Raw genomic sequence first — 24716 nt, 5'->3', positions numbered from 1 at the left:
TGTCATATCTGTCTTACAATATTGCAACATTTCAAAAATGTCCAAAGCATCTTTGATCTTATCGAAAGTGTCATCAAAGCCTTCAGTGGAACGTAAACGCTGGCATTGACCGGTTTGGAAGAAAGGCCTGTCTCTATGTTGTATGTTCTACATAATTTTATGTCATGTGGGGAGGGAAGGTCGTCCAATTCTCTTTATGTATATGTCAGCTGAAGCACTTCCGTTCGATTCGGATGCATCCAATTGTATTTTTAACTCTGTGAAGCAATTTAAACTATTTCATAACGTTACTAATGAGAGCAATGGGACGCATAATCACATTCTTCAATTCATCTCTGAATTTTCTCTGGGACACAGCGTAAATAAAAGTATTAGTGCAAGAACTCAAACATCTAAGCATATACCCAGATTGTTCTGCAATGGTGAAAGAGTCGTTGTAATTTGATTCTAAAAATTTTAAATCTGTAAAATGAACACATATGAAACATATGAAAATTACCATCCATAACAGTATAAAGCTGCTAGATATAGCGAGCAATAAAATGATAGATTTCCTTCGGTTCTCCATTTCGGGATCAATATGAGTTTCAGAATTGTTGTTTCCTCGCAGTTCGCTCCTCACTCTATTGGCCAGCACAATGTTTCTGATGGTCAAGCCATTGAGCAGCACGATCATTATGAATGGTGCAAATGGGGTTAAAATTGTGTCGAACCAGAAAAGTGCAATCCATATGGGTAAGGTGTAGAAACCTGATTTTGTGTAGCAGGACCATGGTACATTGTCGATTATTTCCCGAGGTTCATATATGAAGTAGATTGGAACATTTTGTAGAATGCTTAAGAAACACACCACCGCTATCACGATAGCAGCAGTTTTCTCAGTACAATATTTTGTTCGTAAAGTTTGGTAACAAATAGCAACAAATCGATCAAAGGTGAAAGTCACAGTTAGCCAGACAGAGCAATCAATTGAACCAAACAGCAAAGCCAGATTGAGACGACAAACAGCAGTATAATTCAGGAATGAATATGGGAAATAAGCATCTTTCATCTCATACAGAATTACATCAAATATCAGTACCATTAGATCAGCCGCTGCCATGGCCACCAGGTAACGGGTGATACATTTGGAGAGACCACACTTCCCACGGGAGAGAATAACGATTGTCACTAAATTAGCTGCAGGAAAGATGAAACTAAATCACAAAGTATCCTTTCTCTAATAGATTTTCAGTTCCTTGCTAGAAAGTTAATAGATTTTATTTCTAGTCATTCAAATCTGTGTCTCTTTCTCCGAATCTATCGGATAGGCTTAAGATTTCTGAAAATACACTTTTGCTTCTAGATGGTGTTTGAACAATATACAGGCTGATGGCGTTAGAGATAATATAGTAGCATGGCAGAGGACTGGTTTCAGGACAGAAAACAGAGAGTATGAATAAATGAGCAATTTCAAATTGGCAGGCTCTCAATAGTTGTTTGTCAGAAGGTCCAATTTTAGTGCGTCATATATTTGGAAACTATATTCATGACTCAGATCGACTGCAATGTATCTAGGTTTGCTGAGGATGCAAAGCTCTGTCGGAAAGTATACTCTCAAGAGGACACAGATAGTCTGCAAAGGGGAATAGACGGGCTTGATGAGTTGGTGCAAAGTTTCTGGTGTATCACAATGTGGGAAAAATGTGGGGCGATTCACTTTGAGAAGAAGAATAGAAACAATGAATGTTACTCAATGCAGAGAAACGATTGGTGGTGTTTAGAGGTATTTTTGTGTCCTGTACAAGGGGCACAGAAAATTAACGTGGCGGTACAGCTAACAATTAGGAAGGCAAATGACCTTTATTGGAAGGGAATTAGAGTGTAACATTAACAAGTCAATAGCATGTACGGTGAAAACATACATGATAACTATTTTGATCTACATATATACCAAATGATATACTTGCCTTAGAGCAGGGGAAACAAAGTTTCTGCGGATTGTTTCTTGGGCTGAAATTTTATCAGAAGAGATAAAATGGAATAGAGCTACACCATCGGATGGTTTGAAAAATGCGAGGTGATCTCAGTGAAACATAAATGATCCTGATAGGGTTTGAGAGGATAGAGGCTGTGAGGCTGATTTCGCTCCTTGTAGAATTTAGCGTAAGAGCGTAGTGTCAGGATAAGGGAGGACCATTTCAGAGTGAGATGAGGAGAACTTTCTTTTTTCGGAGGGTTGTGAATATTTGGAAGCATCCATGCCAGAGGGGTGTGAATACTTAGCGGTAGAGACTAATCAAGTCTAAACTTGAGATATTGTTAGAATCTACAAAATCAGTGATATGGTGCTCAAGCAGGAAGGTGAATTATGGTCGAAGATCAGCGATGATCTTATTGAATAGTGGAGCAGGCTTAATGGGGCAAGTGGACTACCCTATCCCCCTTTGCTTATGCTTTTATGTTTTTATGTACATTTTTAACTTATTCAGAATTGCTACAACAAAGGCAACAAAAAAAAAAGATCTAGTGAATGGCAGTTGGATTTCCAACTCTCCACCGGACTACAAATTCAACTTTCCGACTGACAGCTGCAACCATTCTCATTTATTTCAACAGAAAAGAAGATCTGGCTGTGTGCAATAAGAGCAGCTAATTTGTTTATGCCAGTCCACATGATGATGTAGCTTTCCAACTGTCTTCCTTGTCATCTGGGTGGTCGAATTGTAACCACAGGTTAAAGCCAGATGTCAAATAGGAGATGTTCCCCATTGGCTCCTCATTTCAAATACCTTCAATATTCACGCAATATAGATTGCATTGTGATATCAGAATTTTTACTGCAATATTATATCTTTTCATGTTCAAGAAGCAGATTAGAACTCCTACCAGGAAACTATCGTGTAGTTTTCCTCAGAAAATAACTACAAAAGAACGATCTATCAGCCATTAAAGACACAGGACTGCAGGATGGAATAGATTGGGACCTGTATATTGATCTCAGTGGCATTTAAGAAGGCAGGAAGCTAGGAAAATGTGGAGGCGTGCCTCTATTAGTTAATGAGTTTTCATCAAAATAGAGAGCGGTGACCTAAGTTCAGGAAACGAGGCTGGACAAATGATCTGGGTCGAGATGAAAAATGATAAATGCAAGAAGTCACTTGTGACAGTGGTGTACAGACCCACTAAGAATAACCACGTGGTAAGACAGGGTATAAAGTAGGAAGCAATGGGCGTTTTTCAGAATGGTATTGCGAGAATCAAGGTGTGGGGGTGGGGTGGGGTGTTAATCTACATGTAGATTGGACAAATCAGATGGGCAAAGGTAGCCTAGATTAGGAGTTCATAGAAGGTATTCAATATAGTTTCTTAGAACAGAAAGTTCTGGACCCAACCGGAGACTGGCTATATTAGACCTGGTATTGTGCAACAAGATAGTATTAATGAATGTCCTCATACCAAAGGCTCCCCCAGTCAGAAGCGATCATAATATTATTGAATTTTACATTCAGTTTGAGGGAGAGACGAGTGGGTGTAAGACGAGTATTTTAAAATTAAATAAGGGTAACAATGAGGGCATGAAAGAAGACCTATCAAAAGTGAACTGGCAGAGTAGGTTAAGAGATAGGTCAATAGAGGTGCAGTGGGAGGCATTTAAGGGGATATTTCAGAATACACAGAATAGATACATTCCAAAGTGAAATAAAGTTCCAAGGGGAGGACTCATCATCAGTGTTTAACTAAAAAAAGTTAATGATAGTATCAAACTTAAAGAAAAAGTATAATTGCCCAAAGATGGCTGGCACGTTAGAAGATTGGACAGAATATAAAAAGCAGCAAAGAGCGACTAAGAAATTAATAAGGAGGGGACAATTAAAGTGTAAGAGAATGTTGGTGGGAAATATAAAATCAGATAGTGAGAATATCTATAGATTACTCAAAGACGAAATGAGTTAACAACGTAGCATTTGTCCTATGGAACGTGTGTCTGGGGAATTAATAAGGGAAAATAAAGAGATGCAGATGATCTGAACAGGTATTTTCAATCACCCAACACCATAGAGGATAGACGTAACATCATATCAGGAAATGGAAGAGAGGGAGGAACTCAAGCAAATTACAATCATTGGGGAATGGTACTGAGCGAAGTGTTGCAGCCCGTTCCCTGATGCTCTTCATCCTTGAGCCTACAAACGGTGGCTACTGCAATCGTTGATGAGTTGGTTTTGATTTTACAAAGTTCTATAGATTCTGGGAATGTTACATTAGATTGGAAAATAGCCTTTTTTTAACATGGGAGGGAACCAGAAAGCAGGAAACTAAACATCAGTTAGCGCAACATCTTTCATAGGGAATATGTTTGAAACTACTATTAAAGACGTTGTAGCAGGGCACTTAGAAAAGAATCAAGGTAAATAGGCAGAGTCAACATGGTTTGTGAAAGGTAAATCATGTCTAACCAATTTATTGGAGTTCTTTTTAAAAAGTGTCATGTGCTGTGGATGATGGGCAATCGGTGGATGTACTATACTTAGCTTTCCAGAAGGCAATTGATAAGATGCCACATCAAAAGCTATTGTAGAAAATAAAAACCCCATAGTGTAGGAGTAACATATTTGCATGGATAAAAGATTGGACAGCTAACAAGAAACTGAGAGAAGGCATAAATGGCTTATTGCCTGGTTGGCAAGATGTAACGAGTTGTGTGCAACAGAAATCAGTGCTGGGGTCTGAACGTTTTACAATTTATATAAATTACTTTGATGAAGGGACCGAAGGTATTGCTGCTACATTTGCTGATGACACAAAGATAGGTTGGAAACTAAGTTGTGAAGAACACATAAGAAAGCTAAAAAGGGATATAGATTGGTTAGGTGAATAGTCAAAGATCTGGCAAATGGTTATGACGTGTGAAAATGTCAATTTTAACAGCAAGGTCAATAAATGAGCATATTATCTAAATGGTGAGAGATTGCAGAGCTCTGAGATGGAGAGAGACGTGGGTGTTCCAGTGCATAAATTGCAAAAGGTTGGTATGCAGCTAAAGCAAGTAATTAGGGAAGCTAATAGAATGCTATCATTTATTGAGAGGATATTTGAATACAGAAGCCGGGGAATTATGCTTCAGCTAGGCATGCCATTGGTGAGATCACATCTGGAGTACTGCGTACAGTTTTGCTCTCCTTATTTAAGGATGGATGTAAATGCGTTGGAAGCCGTTCAAAGAAGGTTTAGTAGACTACTACCTGGAATTGGAGAGCTGTCTTTCGTGGAAAGGTTGACAGGCTAGACTTGCAAAGACTGAAAACTATCCCATAGTCACCAGAGAAATCATCACTTGGATGTAGAATGACAACAGTGCAGCTGAAGCTGTCTCATTATAATTTGCAGCATCACAACGTGAACTAACTCCAACTTAAACCATTGTAATATGTCACAGTTTCAGAATCACGTGTTTCAGGCTGCACTATTATCCAACGTTTATGAAGTAGTTTCCAGCGGTCCATAATCTTGCCTGGCATCAATATATAGTGACAACCATACCCATGGCTTTCTGCTGCAAAAAAAAAATCATTACCACCGCCCAAACTTGTTAATTTAGAAACCATCAACGTGGAATTTGGATGGACAGCTGCCTAAAACTGGCAATCGCGAAATTTCAGCCCAAATTACCAAAGTAATTTTATATTGCAATCCTCCCGTAAACTGATTCAAAATAAACGGACGATAAGAAGCAAAGTCTACACTAGATGCTATCGTCATTGTGAAAATACGCCAAAAACTTCGAATTGCATCCGAAATGGGCTCTGCACCCAATGACTGCCAGTTGTCAGTGAGATCTGTCTTCACCATTAGCGCAAAATAAGCTCATAATTGACCAAGAAGTTTGCTTTACAATGTCCTATTATTCCTTCTATTGAACTCAATGGATGTGAACATTAGATTGGGCATAAAATGAACTGCCCATTCGCTATGACCTATCCTACACTGCTGTTGTAGACTGAATTCAGCTGCTGAGGCTTGGCTTCCAGCTTTGTGTAAATGCAGCTCGTCAGCTGCAGAAAGCAGTGGGGCACCTGGAGAAGCTTCTGGGTGGGACTATATGGCTCTAATGCAGATCTGACATTTGATTGCATCTTCTGTCAGGATACAATATCAGGATAGCTGCAGTATGCCAGCAGTGTACTGGACTGCTGTTGTTGGTATGGGAAGATCTCCTCTCTTTCCACTGGGTTGACAAAAGTATTGCATAAACGTCCCTTTGCCTTTTTTGAGCAGCCTCCATAATTACGTTAAAATTGTTTCTTTGACAATGCAATCTGATTCGAATACATGGCCAAAACTCTAAAATTGCAAGACTGTCCATCAAGGCTAAGACATCTTCACTAAATCACTGAAATTAAATAGGCAAATAAATTATGTTTCATTTCAATTTGATACATTAACCATAAATCAGAAATTTGGAAGCATTCAAGTTAATTCTTTGCTGCAGTTATTCTTATAATTACTGCTGTAAATCAAACAAACAGTTAATACCATTGCATCAAAAGCAGGAAGACTGACAGAGAGATGCACTGTTAAACATGAGAATTACCTGATGAGAAGAATCTTACCTGGAACACCAACTATTGCAAGAATAGGATAGTAAATGAGTTCTATCTGTATGATTACTGGCTGTCCCATATTCAGAGGGAAATTATGCTGTTGCCTAGTGTTACGGAAATGCAGATATCACTTCTTTTCAAAATAAGGTCTTATTTATAGCAGAGAGAAACCTCAAGTGATACAAAAGAATTACATAGTGATTGGCATTAGTAACGCTAGTTGAACAAACAGATTAAGGTGAGCCATATTTACTGCTGTTGTTCAGGGATATTTTGCAAATACATTGCATGTTGAAAGAGTAAGGAGTCTAGAATATTTTTGCCATCGAACATTGCAAGCAATGTATTTCTACATTTCCATTCCACCAATAATAGTACAAATCTCAGGCATTTGGTGAAGCAGATGTGCATATTTGTGATGGATTAGCTTTCTCCGGTTCTTAGTCATTCAAGAATGTTATTTATCTTCCTCAATAGATACTACATATATAAAGTTATCAACACTGCATGTGAGATCGAAGAAAGATCAGATACACGCAGAATGTGCAACTGAAAAGTCGCTCAGATTTGTAGGAATGTTAGACTTCTGGAGCTATTAACACACATTGATTGGAGGGAAGAGGGGTTAAGAGTTAAAATGGTAGTTTGTTCACTCGAATGTGATTTGAATAAATCACTCTAATAGATTATCATGAAATTTCATTCAGATAATTCTTCCAATAGTAGTGATGACGTGAACTGTGTAGACCTGTCAATCTAAATTTTATAAACGCATCATATAACCATAATGTAGCATCCTATGTCCCAATCTGCGCCTTTGGTTGGAAATTAATTAAGCCAAAAAGCCATAAGCTGTGCATTGAAGAGGGAAGTCTAGTTGTAATGTTAATGCACACTGATTCACAATTGATGGATTTAATATCTCTGATATTGAAACAAGAAGTAGGAGCAGGGGTAGACCATATGGACTGTCCAGCGTGCTCCGCCATTCAATACAATTGTGGCTGTTCTTAGGCTTCTACAGAACTTTCTTGCCCACTCGCCATATCCCTTGATACCCCGAGAGACCAAAATTCCACATATCCTATCACATCCCAATATTCAATGAAAAAACATTCTCTGGGGTAAAGAATATTCAAAATATTCACAGCTCTTTGAGTGAAGTAATTTCTCCTCGTCTCAACCCTACATGATCGACCCTTGTCTTGAAACTACACCCCGTGTTTTATATTCCATTGCAGTGGAAACAATCTCTCAGCGTCTACCTATCAATCCCCTTCAGAAATAAAAACAGGAAATGCTGGAAATACTCAGCAGGTCTGGCAGCATCTGTGGATAGAGAAGCAGAGTTAACCTTTCAGGTCAGTGACCCTTCTTCAGAACTGGCAAATATTACAAATGCAAAAGGTTTTCAGCAAGTAAATTGGGGCGGGGCAAGAGATAACAAAGGAGAAGATGTAGATAGGACGAGGTCACAGAATAGACCAGAAGATCATGGAGCAAAGATATGTTAATAGTGTGTTGAGAAACAAAGCATTAGTACAGAAATGGTGTTAACAGATTGAAAATTGAACAGTTTGCCATTTCAACACTCCCCCCTGCTCTCATGCTCACATCTCTGTCCTTGGATTTCTGCAGTGTTCCAGAGAACATCAACGCCAGCTTGAGGAACAAAACCTCATTTACTGATTAGGCACACTATAGCCTGCCAGACTGAACATTGTGTTCAATAATTTCAGAGCATGACAGACCCGCCCATTTTACATTTATTTTCAATTATTCTTTTTCTTTTTCCTTTTTAAAAATATTTTTTGTGTTTATTTTATTTCATCTTAGCTTGTTCAGTTTGCTTACCCACTGTTTTTTTTTCATGTTTGTACATATGGCTGTTCAATTTTCAGTCCGTTAACACCCTTTTCTGTACTAATGCTTTGTCTTTTCACACTCCATTAACATATTTTGGCTCCATGACATTACTGTCTATTCTGTGATCTCGTCCTACATACACCTTCTGCTTGGTTATCTCTTGCCCCACCCCCACTTTACTTGCTTATAACCTTTTACATTCTAATATTTGCCAGTTCTGAAGAAGGGTCACTGTCCTGAAAGGTTAACTCTGCTTCTCTCTCCACAGATGCTGCCAGACCTGCTGAGTATTTACAGCATTTCCCGTTTTAATGTCAGATGTACAGCATCCGCAGTATTTTGCTTTTAATTCCCTTCAGAATTCGGTATGTTTCAATGAGATTGCCTCTCAATTTCGGTACTACAGAGAATAAAGGCCAAATTTTCGCACACTCTCATCATCGGACAGCTTCCACATGCAGGGACCAAGTCACTAAACATGTGCTGTACCACCTCAAGCGCGAGTATCCTTTCAAAATATGGTGAATATAACTGTACACAGTTTCCAGATGCGGTCTCATCGACACCCTGTACAATTGTGGTAAGACGGCTTTATTCCTGTCCTCCAATCTCTTTGCAATCGCCTTACAAAGTTCGGATAGGTGATTGCGTAGTGGTAAAGTCGCTAAACTACTAGTTCTTTAGGTGCATGTGCTCAAATTCTACTGTAACAGATGTCTAAATTTGAATTCAGCTAATAAATTTGTACTTGAAGAATTTAGTCTAATGGTGACGATGAAATCTTGGTGTATTGTTGTGAAAAACCATCTGATTCATTAATGTCCTTCAGTGAAAGAAAGCTGCCATCATATCTGGTGTGGCTGACATGGCACTTCAGATCTGCAGCAAGATGGTTGACTCCAAAACGTGCACCAAGTTGGCGGTGGAAACCCCTCACTGCGATGGTGGTTGGCTATAAATGCTGGCCGAGCCAGCGACGCCCCCATCACATGAATAACTAAAAATACCTACATTACACTCCATCTGTCATCTTGTTTCCCACTCATTTGTCCTGTCTACCTTTCTTTGTTGCGTCTCTGAACCCTTCCCAAAGCTATCCTCTCCACCTATCTTTGTAACATCAGAAAAAGTAGATAAATGTCTCTTCATTCATATAAATAGCAAATAGTTGAAGATCCAGCATTGATCTTTGTAGCACTGTATTAGTCCCTGCCTGCAAACTTGAAAATGCCCATGTATCGCCAAAACTGCACACAGTACACCAGATGTGGTCTCACCAACACCCTGTGCAATTATAGCACGACTTCGTTATTCCTGCACTCCAATCTGCTCGAAAAAACAGCCAACTTGCCATTTGGCATCCTAATTGCTTGCTGCAACAGCATGATAACTCCCCACTCTTTGCTTTCTGTCCATTAACCTCTCCTCTATCCATGCTAAAATATTACCATACACTGGAGGACACTTTATCTTGCCATTTAACCTTTTGTGTGGCACGTTATCGAATTCGTTTTATAAATCCAGGGATACTGCATCTACCAGTTCTGCTTTCTCTATTCTACTGTTTACATTCTCAAGAAACGCTAATAAATGTGTCAAGCAGTATTTTCCTTTAGTAAAACCATATTGACTTGCTCTAATCATAGAATGCTTTGCTAAGTGCGTTGTTCAGAATCCCTTAAAAATAGTTTCCAGCATCTTACCAATGGCTGATGTTATGGTAACTGGCCTTTAGTTCACTCTTTTCTCTCTACCTCCTTTCTTGAAAGTGTTAACGTCCAATCTGATGGGACCATTCCAGAAGCTAAGGAAATTTGGAAAATCATAGCTAGCACATCTACTATCCCTGCTGCTATCTCGTTTAGAACCCTCGGGTGTAGGCCATAAGGTCCAGGAGGTTTGTTGGAATTTAATTCCTTAAGTTTCTTCAATACCTTTCCTCTGCTGATATTAATTCCATTCATTTCCTCGGGCAGAAAATAGTTGTTCAATGCCCCCGCCATTTCCTCAGTCCCCACAAACATTTCTCCTGTCCCTGCTTCTGTGGGACCGAAGAATACTTTAGCTACTCTCTTCCTTTTTATATCTGCATGCATTATTTTAATAATCTGTTCTTATATTTCTGGATAGTTTCTCTCATATTCTTCTTTTTTAAATTTTTCATCAATTTTTCTGTGGACCTTTGCTAGTTTCTAAAGCAATCCAATCCTCAGTCTTGCTATCATTTTCTTTCAACATTGTAAGCCACTTCAGTTAATCTAATACTAAACTCAACTGCCTGAGTTTGCATGTATGGGGCGCTCTTGCTGAGTTTTTGTTTATTTTTTCAAAGGAATATATTTTTGTTGAACCTTTTGAACGGTTATATATTTCCCACTGTTCATTTTACTATATTTACCCAATTATCCTTAGCCAATTCTGTCATCCTCCTTATGTAATTGGCTTTGTTTAAATTTAAGACTCTTGTTTGTGATGGGAGCATGCCACTTTCAAACTTAACATGGAATTGAAATGTATTATTCCCACTATTTTCAAGTGGATCCTTTACTATGACATTACTAATTAACCCTGCTATATTTCACAATACTAGATAGAAGAAAGTTTTAGTGCAAGTCGGTTCCACAACACATTGCTCCAGGAAACTGTCATGAAAACATTCTACAAATTCATCTTATAGACCAGGCATGCCAATTTCATTGTCACAGTCTTTATGATGATTAAACTCCCTCACAATTATTATATTTACTTTGTTCGAAGCTTCAATAATTTATTGGTTAATGCTCTGTTAAACGGTATGACTACTGGTCGGAGACCTATAATTTGCTCCCACAAGTGTTTTCTGATTCTTGCAATTCTTGTCATTTCCACTCTTACTGACTCTACTTCATGACCTTCTGAGACCAGACCCTTTATCGCAAATGACCTTATGTCATCCTTTACTATCAGGGATCCACCCCCTCCTTTGCCATTCTGTCTCACCTTCAGTAATATTGTGTACACTGGAATATTTATTTCCCAGCCATGATTAACTTTTGTTGAAAACAGCCAGCATATATATAGATATCAAATCACTGCTTCACAACCCCGAAGCCTGTTGATGCATTATTTTGTTTTTGAGTTTAATGAATTCATTGTCCTTTGAAGATGTTCCACTGCAAAAAAATGTCTCATGTTTTCTCATGTCTATAGATTTGATTTGAGATCTGAAATCGTGGACCCACTGAACAGAACGTTTGGGATGGAGCAGAAGCTTGCAAAACATCGCATTTGGCCCCTATTTTAATTCCAGGGCAGTTCAATGCTTTTCAGGCCCTTCTAGGTGCTGTAATAGGCAGGCTCCACCGATTTTAGCAGCTGACAATGAGTAGTCTTCCGCCTGCTGCCTGCTGAGTTCCCAACTAAAACTGGGCAAACTGGGATGTGGGCATCACAGACGATGCATTTATTGCACATCCCTAATTGCCCTTGAACTGGCTTGCTCGACCATTTCAGAAGGCAGTTAAGAGTCAACCACATTGCTGTGCGTCTGGAATCAAATATAATTCCTGAAAAAAAAGACTTCAGTGAAACTGATGGATTTGCAACAATTGACATTGGTTTCATAGTTACCATTAGACGAGCTTTGAATGCCGAATTTATTAACTGAACATAAACTTCACTAACTATCATGGTGGGATGCGAACCCATGGGCCCCAAGCATTAACTTGGTCTCTGATTTGCTAGTACTAGCGACATCACCACTACACCACAACGGAGCGTGCAAAGGGTACACAGCAGGATAGAGGAACCCTGGGTTTAGTTGTGCCATGTACAGGAGAACACATTCTCTGATTGATCCACAGATAAGACCATATTCAGGAACCTGGAGAACTAGCGGTACAAGACATCAAGCATCTTCTGCAGCACAGGGATTTACTAAAAAGCACACAATCACCCCAGTGAGGCCATGAATGGTGTCTCAACTGTTAGGGCCAATTGACTGGTGGTTCAGCGCAATCAAAAGTATTAGGAGTCTGGCAAACAATCCTGGGAGCCTGGACATACACAGAGAGGACAACAGCACATTACAGAAATAATCAAATGGAACAAATCATTTCAGTGGCAATAAAGCATTAGTTAAACACATATGTTAGCATTGTTTCCCCCTTTCCCAGCTTTGACACGATATTCTTCCTTATTTAATGGACATCATCGGATTGGCTAGAACTTTCTGTCAAGACTGTAGGTTCATAAGTGGTGAGCTGATACCTTGCTGGACATCATGTGGCCTTCACCTCGTGGCAGTTATGTACAATCAGATATCGCTTGGTAGCTGCTTTGCACAAAACTAAAACTAAGTCAATCTGTTCCTGTCTTCTGAAAGACAGACAGCATGACAAAGGAAGAGAAATTGACTCAATAATCAAAGATGAACCAAGGACATTAGTGAGAAAGAATCAGGCCTCAGACAAGCATGAAGTAGAATCAGTATGGGTGGAAATTAAGAATAGTATGAATCAGAAAAAGCAAATGGGAGTATTTTCGGCCCGCTGAAAGTACCCCTACCGTTGGATAAAGCATTAAACACGAAATTATTGGAGCTTGTAACAAAAGCAATGCAATAATTGTGAGGGACTTTAATCTTCCTATAGACTGGGACATCGAAATTGGCAGGAAAATTAATTTGGAGAATGTTTGCGTGACAGTTTTTGGAGCAATACATTGTAGAACTGACTAGCGATAAAGCATAATTAAGCAGGGTTAATTTATAATATCAAAGCAAAAGCCTAATGGGAAATAGTGATCATAATATCATTAAATACAATGTGAACTTTGAAAAAGACATACTTCAATCACAAACCAGAATTTTAAACTAAAACAAAGCAAATTATCTCGGCATGAGACGAGAACTGGCTAAGGTAAATTGGGTAAATAGACTATAAGGTATGGTGGTAAATGAACAGAGGAAAACATTTAAATAAACGATTCAAAATGTTCACCAAAAATACACTCCATTAAAATTAAATCAGCAAGAAAGACTCATCCATGTTTCACACAGAACGTTAAGAATAGTATTCGATTGAAAGAAGAGGCTTACAATGTTGCAAAAACGCGTAGCAATTCTGAGGTTTGTGAATGTTTTCGAAAACAGAAAACGGCCATTGAAAATGTCGATACAAACGGAAGAAGACAATGAGAGTAAGCTAGTCATTAATATAAAAACAGATTGTAAGGCCATTCACAGGTATATAAAAAGGAAGCGAGTTGTTAATGTAAATGATGGTCCCTTATAAACAGAGACAGGAGAAGTTATCAGGGAGAATGAGAAAATCGTAGAGGCATTGAACAAATATTTTGTGTCTGACTTCACAGTAGAAGACACAAGTTACATACCAGAAATAGATGGCAACCTAGGTGCTAAAAAGAGTGAGGGAATTAAGGAAATTATTATCCACACTGAACAAGTATAAAGAGCAATCCTAAGGGATTGAAGTCAAAAAGTGGCCGGGACCCGAGGGGTCTAAAACAGATAGCTGCAGCGATAATGGATGCAGTAGTTATGATTTCCCAAAATTCATTAGATTCAGGAGGAGTACCATTAGATTGGAAGTCTACATTTTTTATTATTCTTTCATGGGATTTGGGCGTCGCTGGTAGGACAGTATTTGCTGTCCATCCCTATTTTCCCTTGAATTCAGTGACATGCTAAGCCATTACAGAGAGCAATTAACAGTCAACCATATTGCTGTGTGTCTAGAGTCACATGTCGGCCACAACAGGTAAGGATGGAAGATTTCCTTCCTGCAAGGACATTAGTGAACCAGATGGCTTTTTATGAAAATAAATGATAGTTTCATGGCAACATTATTGAGACTAGTTTGCAATGCCATATTATTTATTACTGAATAAAATGTCATTTCCACCAGTTGCCGTGCTGGGATTTGAACCCAACCCCGCAAGACATTAGCCTGAACTGCTAGATTACTAATCCATTGATATTACCACTATGTCGTCATCTCCCCAATGTCACAATCTTATACCCCAATGTTACAGGTGGAAAGGTAAGCTGTAGGGAGGGCACAGATAGGCCGGCAATGGTGAGCTGCAGATCTGACTCCATGCTCTGGAATATCATAACATTTAACGCAAGCCCTGAGCGAACTACCTCTATGCTCTGCTTCCTGAAACCCTTCTGATGACAGTCAAAATTTCCACTGGAGAAGGCTCAAATAGAATGAATAAATCTCACTGAGGTATTCTTCTGCTGCAGAATTGTGTTTATTGCTTTCTAATGCCTGAGATGGCTTGGCCATGTGAGCCGCATGGAAGATGGCAGGGTCCCCAAGGATACATTGTACAGCAAGCTCGTCACTGGTATCAGACCCACCGGCCGTCCATGTCTCCGCTTTAAAGATGTCTGCAAACGCGACATGAAGTCCTGTGACATTGATCACAAGTCGTGGGAATCGGTTGCCAGTGATTGCCAGAACTGGTGGCAACCATAAAGGCGGGGCTAAAGTGTGGATAGTCGAAGAGTCTTAGCAGTTGGCAGGAAAAAAAGACAGAAGCAACAGGGGAGAGCCAATTGTGTAACAGCCCCGACAACCAATTTTATCTGTAGCACCTGTGGAAGAGTCTGTCACTCTAGAATTGGCCTTTATAGCCACTCCAGGCGCTGCTTCACAAACCACTGACCCCCTCCAGGAGCTTACCCATTGTCTATCGAGGCAAGGAGGCCAAAGAGAAAAGATAATGTCGACCATGATCCAAAAAATTGAATAATTGGTTCTACAACCGAGTTCTCCATTTCACCCTGCATAATATCATAAGAACATATGAAGAAGGAGAAGGAGTAGACAATATGGTCCCTAGAGCCTGCTACGCCATTCATTACGTTCATATCTGATCCTGGCATCAACTCCAGTTTCCTCCCTTCTCCCCGTATCCGTTAATTCCCTGAGAAACCAAATATCTGTCTATCTCAGCCTTAAATATATTCAAATATGGACCATCGAAAGCCCTCTGGGTACAGAATTCCAAAGATTCACAAAACTTTGAGTGATTACATTTCCCCTCAGCTCCATCCTAAATGATCGGCCCATTATCCTGAAACTGTACTCCAGTCTTCTACGTTCCCCAGCCAGGGGAAACAACCTCTCAGTATGTACACTATCAAGCCCCTTCAGAATCTTCCATTTATCGTTTAGATCACCTCTAATTTTATAAACCCCAGAGACTTTAAGTCCAATTTACTCAACTGCTAATCGAACCTTTTCCAAGAGAATTATATTGTAACTTCCATATGGAGGCCAAAACTTCGCACAGTGCTCCAGGTGTGGTCTCACCAAAGTCCTTTGCAACTGTATCAAGTCTTCCTTATTCGTGTACTTCAATCCGCTTGCCAACGTGGTGGAGTCAGATTCAATTAAAGCATTCAAAGGGGAATTAGACAGTTTTATGAAAAGGAAGATTGTGCAGGCTTACAGGCAGAAGGTGGGGGAATGGAACTGAGGGAATTGCTCTTTCAAAGAGCAAGTGCAGACACGATGGGCCGTTTGGACTCATTATGCTCTGTAATGATTCTATGATACTGTACATGCCTTTGGCCTTCCTAATTACGTGTTGTACCTGTACGCTATCTGTCTGTGTTCCTTATATGAGCATTCCAAGTCCCTCTGACATCGATGTTCACAAGTTTCATGCCATTTAAAATTTATTCTGCGTTTTAACTTTGAAGACCAAAGAGTAAAACCTCACGCTTCCTCAAATCATACTCCATCTGCAGTCTTCTAGCCCAGTGGCTTAACTTGTCTTTATCTATTTGCAGCTTCACTGTGGCCGCCTCAAAGCTTGCATTCCCATGTAGCTTTGCATCATCAACAAACTTAGTTACATTAATCTCGGTCTTTGTCTAAGTTTTTAACCTACATTGCAAATTTCTGAGGCTGACTTGAAAATGTTCTGTTTTTTCCTACTCTTCACTTGCTGGCCATTAACCATTAACCCAACTCCATGAGTCCTTTTCGTGTACCCTACACTTTCCGGTAGTTTACTGTTAAAGCCCCTGGGTTAGTTACCCAAAAGCCAAGAATAATCTTCTGGGAATGTGGGTTCAAGTAAAACCACGGTAGTTGGTGTATCTAAAGTTCAATTAATTAATTGAAATCTGCCGTTGAAAGCGAGTTTCAATAGTGAAGCTTGAAGCTATCATTGATCGTCTTTAAAAAAATCAGATTCAGTAATGATCTTCAGGGAAGGAAATCTGCTTTTCCTACCTTCTCTGGCCTATTTGTGTCTCTAGACCCACAGAAATGCACTTTAGTTTTAAGCGCCCTCTGAAATGGCCGAACGAGCCATTCAGTTTTTAAGGGGAATTACAATGGGCAACACATGTTGGCATTGCCACCGGCGTCCACATCCCATGAAGGAACTAAAACAAAAAGTTTTAATGCCATTTTGTAATCTATGTCTACTATATCTACTGTTCCCTCATCATTTACCCAACTGATTACAGTCTCAAATAACTCCAGTGAATTACTCAAACACAATTTCCTTTAGGAAAATCATGCTCAATCTTCTTGATCAGACAATGATCTAAGGGCATTGTTAAGACTAACGTAATAACAGATCTCAACATTTTCCCGACGGCTGATGTCAGGCAAAATGACCTGTTTTTCTCTCTCCGTCCTTGCAACCTTTTTATGCTCTACTGAAGTCCTTCCTTAAACTAAGCAGAACTGAGATCAGAGTTTTTATTTTAAGTGAAGGTAACTGCTTCCCCTCAAAAGAATCGATTAAATCCTTCGGGTCCGCTTTTAAGTTCAACATGCAATGCATGATTCGTGCTTGGTGACTGTTTCTCCATGCCACTGACTTGGAGTCCTTATACACTTTTTTTTCAGCAGTAATGATTCTGTCAGTGCTACAGTGTGACGACAATATATTGTGACAAAAATGGGGAGGCTTCTTCTTCAATATGATGTTTTAGATTTTGCCGGTGTTGATAGAAAATAAAAGATGCTTGCAAGAATTACACAGATGCTCAGCAGCCAGAATACTTTCACACCAATTTAGCGGCTTTAGCCTTCTGTGTCTTTTGACACAGTACTTACCCAGATAAAAATGAATCAGCGAACTGTTCATCACTGGCCAACCTGCAGCTAGAGAAACCCTGCCTGCCTCTTGTCCAGCAATTCCAGAGCTTCCTCCTCCTGTGGCATGAGAGGGCAAAATATTTTCAGAATATACCATGGCATTTCGCAGTAATTGTTTCAAGCCATCTTATTCTTTAAGCGTAATTCTGACTGCCAATGTATTTGGATTTGAAGCTGGATAAAAGATGGAAGTAAATATGCGTTGCTGGGCTTGGAATGTGGTAGTGACATTAAAGAGAATTTGTGGTTCTGAATAAAGCTGTTGTTGCAAGTGAACGCTGGGCCATATGTGGACCCATTTACTTCAGGTGGTACACAAAGAAGCCAATATGTGTGATAATGGCACTTCTGTAACAAATGATTTTTTTTCAAGTTGGCACAACCTCTGCTTCCTTTGGCTACCATCTCGTTCACATTCATAGGTACTGATGGTCTCAGTCACTGCCGCATTTACCTTCTTCGGTACCATGGTCACAATTGTGGATCGCTTGCTCCATTCTAGAAATCGGGTTCCTCGCACTACTTGCATAAAGACTTTTTAAAATGTTGGGAAATTGCATACCAAAGGCCTTGATTGCTATATATATTGGTCTGCCGTTTACCTCAGTTTCCTTAATTGTTACTCCAGGTCTGTAATGTGTTGTGACCACTGGCAGAGGCCAGCAACTACTAATCTTCTTTCACCACTCGTCAAGACAGTTTGCCACTTTGCGTCATTACAAGGATTGAATAGCAAGCTGAGGGAGGGGAATTTGGAAAAGTAACGCCGTTATTACCCAAATTACTGGGCTACATGAAAAGGGATGAGATGGAGTTAGATAGGATTAGATGAAGAAGGATGGAAGGAGGCAACTGTCAATCATCAACTCCGGCAAAAAGCAAATCAGACGAATAGCCACTTTCTATGATGCAAAAGCTTCGTAATATGTTCTAATGCTGTGTGACTCCCTGGTCAACTTGAAATTCATTTCAAATGCACATTTAGGGCGAACACCGCCAGGGTAAAAAATCTAGTTATCGATATTTTCTGGATACTAAACTTCAACATGTGTGTTCCAGCTATTTTGAGAGATGCAATATTTGTCCATTCTTCAATTATGTCCTCTCATCTTGTACATGAGACCCACAAACTGCATCCTCGAGCCTCTTCCCCCTAAACTGCTAGACAGCCAACTTGCCTTTTTGGACCCAAGTTTTTTCTTAACCATTGTAAACGGTTCTCTCTCCTCAAGTACTGTCTCACTCCCTGCTTTAAATCTGCTGTCATTAGCCCTCTCCTTACAATAACAACCTTTGGCCCCACAGTAGTTTTGCAAATTGCCGTCCCATTTCCTAACCCCCTCTCCTCTCCAAAGTCTCTGAATATGTCGTTGCCTCCCAAATTTATACCCATCCATCCAAGACTCGATTTTTGAAAGCATCCTATGAGTCTTCTTCCCGACATAGTATCGAAACCGCTGTTAATCAAAGTCACAAATGACATCCGATGTAACTGTGACAGAGGTAAACTATTACTCTTCGTCCTTCTCTACTTTTATGTAACCTTTGGCTGTTGACTAAATAGTCCATATCCAACTCCTCTTCACGGTTCTATAGCTATGTGGTAGTAAACTCCCTGCCTGCTTCCGTTCTTCGTTGTCGAATCATTCACAGATGCAACAGTTTATCTTCCTGCGCCCACACCATTACTCCTGGTATCCTCCAAGGATTTTTTTATTCGTTCTTGGAATGTGATCGTCGCTGGCAAGGCCAGTATTAATTGCTTATATCTAATTACCCTTAAGAAAGCGATGACGAACGACCATCTTGAATCACGACAGTCCATGTGATGCAGGTGCACCCACAGTGTTGTGAGTAGGGGAATTCTAGGATTTTGATCAAGCGACAGTGAAGGGACGTTGATGGAATTGTAAGGCAGGAACGTGTGTGACTTGGCGGGGAATTGACATGTGGTGGTATTCCTATACTTGTGCCATTATTTTTCTTTAATGTAGAAGAGGTCGCACATTTGGAGGGTGAAGACGAAGGAGGCTTTTTTTTCTGCAGTGCATCACTTATATGGCACACAATCCTGTCATTAGGCTGCTATGGCATCCAGGCAAATGAAGGTGTTTTCCAATGTCCTCTTGCCTTATTCATCGATGATGGTGAACAGTCTTTTAAGTGTCAGGAGGTGTGTTACTCGCCACAGAATTCAATTCATCAGAGCAGCACTTGCAGTACATGTGTGCATGTGTATGCATATATGTAAAATATACCTGTTTAAAAAACCTGATCATTGGGAACCTCAGATTATTGATGGTGTGCACTAAGAAATGGTCTTGCCACTGAAAGGCAAGGGGATATTGTTTTAATCTCTCTTCTTGGAGATGGTCATAGCTTTCATTTGAGTGGCATGAATTTTAACTGCCACATATCAGCCAAATATGAAGGTTGCCCAGGTGCTCTATAATTTTTATACCTTCAGGGGATGTGGGAGTCGTTGAAATTTATTGCCCATCCCTTAGTTAAGTTGAATTGAGTGGCTTGCCAGGCCATTTAAGAATCAACCACATCGCTGTGGGTCTGGAGTCGCATGTAGGCCAGACCAGGTGAAGACGGCAGTTTTCATTCTCCAAAGGGGATCAATGAACCAGATGTGTATTGAAAACAAACAACAATTGTCTCATGACAGTTACTGGATTATCTTTTCTTAATTACCTTGTTTTATTACTTGCATTCAAATTTAGTATTTGCCGTGGTAGAATTCGGACCCAACTCCCCAAAGCATTAGCCTGTGTCTCTGGGTTATTAGTTTACTGACATTACCACTATGCCACCACATTTCCCGATATACGGGTCCAGCTTGCTTCAGCATCTGAGGAATTATGGTTGGAAGGAACACTGTGCAACCTTCAGTAAACATTTCAACTTCCTCTGTCTTGCAGCGAAGTTCATTGGTGAAGATGAGTGAGGATAGGACACCAGCGTGAGGAACTTCTGAAGCAATGTCCGAGGACTAAGATGTTTCGCCTCCAACAATACAACCATCATCCTTTGTGCTTGTAATCATTACAACCAGTGGAGTGTTTTCCCAGATTCCCATTGACTTCAGTTTTGCAAGGGCTCTTTGAGACATGTCTCTGAATGGACAGGGGGCATTCTGAAGGGGGAGGGTGAACAGCCAGAGATTGTGGTACACATCGGTACCAAGAGGCATAGGCAGCAAGAGTGACGAGGTCCTGCTGGTGGAGTTTATGGAGTTAGGTAAAAAGATAAAGGGCAGGACCTCTAGAGTTGTTATCTCGAGATTACTCCCTGTGCCACGTGCCAGTGAGGCTAGAAATAGGAAGATAGTGCAGCTAAACACGTGGCTGAACAGCTGGTGTGGAAGAGAGGGTTTCAGATATCTGGACCATTCGGATCTATTCAGGGACAGATGGGACCTGTACTAGAAGGACGGCTTGCATCGAAACTGGAGGGGCACAAATATTCTGGCTGCGAGGTTTGCTAGTGTCCACTCGGGAGGGTTTAAACTAGTGTGGCAGGGGGGTGGGAACCAGAGCAGCAGGACAGCAAGTGAAATAAATGAGGGGGAACTAGTAAATAAGGCCAGGAAGATGAAGAGGAAGAGCAGGCAGGGAGATGCTGCGGAGCACAGCGGGTCTGGTGGCCTGAAGTGCATTTGTTTCAATGCAAGAAGTATAACAGGTAAGGCAGATGAACTTAGAGCTTGGATTACTACTTGGAGCTATGATGTTGCTGCTATTACAGAGACTTGTTTGAGGGAAGGACAGGAATGGCAGCTAAATGTTCCAGAATTTAGAAGCTACAGGCGGGATAGAGGGAGATGTAAAATGGGTGGGGGAGTTGCATTACTGGTTAAGGAGAATATGACAGCTGGACTGCGGGAGGACACCTCGGAGGTGTCATGCAGTGAGGCAATAAGGGTGGAGCTCAGGAATAGGAAGGGTGCAGTCACGATGTTGGGGGTTTACTACAGGACTCCCAACAGCCAGCGGGAGGTAGAGGAGCAGATATGTAGACAGATTTTGGAAAGATGTAAAGGTAACAGGGTTGTAGTGGTGGGTGATTTTAACTTCCCCTATATTGACCGGGACTAACTTAGTGTGATGGGCTTCCATGGGGCATAATTTGTAAGGAGCATCCAGGAGGGCTTCTTGAAACAATACATAGATAGTCCAACAAGGAACCTGGTATTGAGGAATGAGCCCGGCCATGTGGTCGAAGTTTCAGTAGGGGAGCACTTCAGGAACAGTGACCATAATTCCATAAGTTTTAAGGTACTTGTGGATAAGGATAAGAGTAGTCCTCGGGGGAAGGTGCTAAATTGGGGTCAGGCTAATTATAACAATATTAGGAAGGCACTGAAGAATTTAGATTGGGGGCGGCTATTTAAGGGTAAATCAACATCTGACATGTGGGAGTCTTTCCAATGTCAGTTGATTAGAATCCAGGACCAGCATGTTACTGTGAGGAAGAAGGATAAGTTTGGCAAGTTTCGGGAACCTTGGAGAACGAGGGATATTGTGAGCCTCGTGAAAAAGAAAAAGGAAGCATTCGTAAGGGCTGGAAATCTAGGAACAGACGAATCCCTTTAGGAATATAAAGACAGCAGGAAGCAACTTAAGCAATGAGTTAGGAGGGCTAAAAGAGGTTATGAGAAGTCATTGGCAAACAGGATTAAGGAAAATCCCAAGACTTTTTATACGTATATAAAGAGCAAGAGGGTAACCAGGGAATGGTTTGGCCCACTCAAGGACAGGGAAGGGAATCTATGTGTGGAGGCAGAGAAAATGGACGATGTACTAAATGAATACTTTGCATCAGTATTCACCAAGGAGAAGGACTTGGTGGATGATGAGCCTAGAGAAGGGAGTTTCGATAGTCTCAGTCATCTCATTATCAAAAAGGGGGAGGTGTCGGGTGTCTTGCAAAGCATTAAGGTAGATACGTCCCCAGGGCCTGATGGGATCTACCCAAGAATACTGAGGGAGGCAAGGGAAGAAATTGCTGGGGCCTTGACAGAAATCTCTGCATCCTCATTGGCTACAGGTGAGGGCCCAGAGGACTGGAGAATAGCCAATGTTGTTCCTTTGTTAAGAAGGGTAGCAAGGATGATCCAAGAAATTATAGAGCCAATGGGTCTTACGTCAGTGGGAGGGAAATTATTTGAGGATATTCTTCGGGACATGATTTACTCCCATTTGGAAACAAGTGGACCTATTAGCAAGAGGCAGCATGGTTTTGTGAAGGGGAGGTCGTGTCCCACTAATTTGATGGCGTTTTTTGAGGAAGTGACAAAGATGATCGATGAAGGAAGGGCAGTGGATGTTATCGATATGGACTTCAGTAAAGCCTTTGACATGATACCTCATGGCAGACTGGTACAAAAGGTGAAGTCACACGGGATCAGAGGTGAGCTGGCAAGATGGATACAGAACTGGCTCGGTCATAGAAGACAGAGAGTAGCAGTGGAACGGCTCTTTTCTGAATGGAGGGATGTGACTAGTGGTGTTCCGCAGGGATCAGTGCTGGGACCTTTGCTGTTTGTAGTATATCTAAAAGAATTGGAGGAAAATATAGCTGGTCTGATTGGTAAGTTTGCGGACGACACAAAGGTTGGTGGGTTGCGGACAGTGATGAAGATTGTCAGAGGATACAGCAGGATATAGATCGGTTGGAGACTTGGGTGGAGAAATGGCAGATGCACTTTAATCCGGACAAATGTGAGGTAATGCATTTTGGAAGGTCTAATGCAGGTGGGAAGTATACAGTAAATGGCAGAACCCTTAGGAGTATTGACAGGCAGAGAGATCTGGGCGTACAGGTCCACAGGTCACTGAAAGTGGCAACGCAGGTCCATAAGGTAGTCAAGAATGCATTCGGCGTGCTTGCCTTCTTCGGTCGGGGCATAGAGTATAAAAATTGGCAAGTCATGCTGCAGCTGTACAGAACTTTATTTAGGCCACACTTAGAATATTGCGTGCAATTCTGGTCGCCACACTAACAGAAGGACGTGGAGGCTTTGGAGAGGGTACAGAAGAGGTTGTTCAGGATGTTGCCTAGTCTGGAGGGCATTAGTTATGAGCAGAGGTTGGATTGACTCGGATTGTTTCAACAGAAATGACGGAGGTGGAGGGGCGACATGATGGAGGTTTACAAAGTTATGAGCGGCATGGAGAGAGTGGATAGTCAGAAGCTTTTTCCCAGGGTGGAAGAGTCAGTTACAAGGAGACATAGGTTTAAGGTGCGAGGGGCAAAGTTTAGAGGGGATGGTCGAGGCAAGTTCTTTACACAGAGGGGTGGTGAGTGCCTGGAACTTGTTGCCGGGGGAGGTGGGGGAAGCAGGTACCACAGATACGTTTAAGAGGCATCTTGACAAATACATGAATAGGATGGGAATAGCGAGATACAGACCCCAGAAGTGCAGAGGATTTTAGTTTAGGCAGGCATCAAGATCGGCGCAGGCTTGGAAGGCCGAATGGCCTGTTCCTGTGCTGCACTGTTCTTTGTTCACACTGGGAAAAATTTTGCCTTGCTGTCCAAGGAAGCCACACTCAGCTCAGCTGCCGTCTTGAATTCAACTGTTTTATCCATGTTTTGCCAAGGTTGTAGTGACGTGAGGAGTGGCCCTGGCGGATCCAAACTGAAATTCGATGAGCAAGTTGTTGCTGTATAAGTGCCACTTGATCGCACTGGCAAGAATACCTTCCATCACTTTGCTGTTGATTATGAACACATTTGTGGGACCGTTGTTGTCTGGATTATACTCGACCTGCTTTTTGCGGACAGGGAATACCTGGGCAATTTTCCGCATTTTTGTGTAAATGCTTATGCTGCAGCTGTACTGCAACAGCTTTTCTAAGGGCGGGGCCAGTCCTGTAACACAAGCCTTCAGTACAACAGCTGGGATGTTGTCAGGGTCCATAGCCTTTATTGTATCGTGTCTCCAGAAGTTTCTCTATATAACGTGGAGTGAGTCAAATAAACTGAAGACCGGCATCTATTATCATGGGGACCTCAGGTGGAGGCCGAGATGGAACATCACCAAACAGTTCTGTAAAATCCTTCAGCCTCCTCTTAAGCACTGATGAACTGGACTCCTGTATCATTATAGATGAGCAATTTT

At 41.1% G+C, this 24716-nt stretch overlaps 1 protein-coding gene across 1 annotated transcript; it reads right to left on the bottom strand.

The window, feature by feature from the left end:
* Positions 1-274: 274 nt before the first annotated feature.
* Positions 275-6663, bottom strand: LOC137346031 (probable G-protein coupled receptor 139). The gene is made up of 2 exons (XM_068009329.1): positions 6594-6663; positions 275-1179 (listed from the first exon to the last, which is right to left on the bottom strand). The coding sequence occupies exons 1-2, from the start codon at positions 6661-6663 to the stop codon at positions 275-277; spliced, it is 975 nt and encodes a 324-aa protein (XP_067865430.1).
* Between the last annotated feature and the right edge of the window lie 18053 nt (positions 6664-24716).

Source organism: Heterodontus francisci, chromosome 29 (assembly GCF_036365525.1).
Source record: "Heterodontus francisci isolate sHetFra1 chromosome 29, sHetFra1.hap1, whole genome shotgun sequence".
NCBI classification, from domain to species: domain Eukaryota; kingdom Metazoa; phylum Chordata; class Chondrichthyes; order Heterodontiformes; family Heterodontidae; genus Heterodontus; species Heterodontus francisci.
The sequence above is the reverse complement of the archived record's forward strand: the minus strand, read 5'-3'. Positions and strand labels throughout refer to the sequence as shown.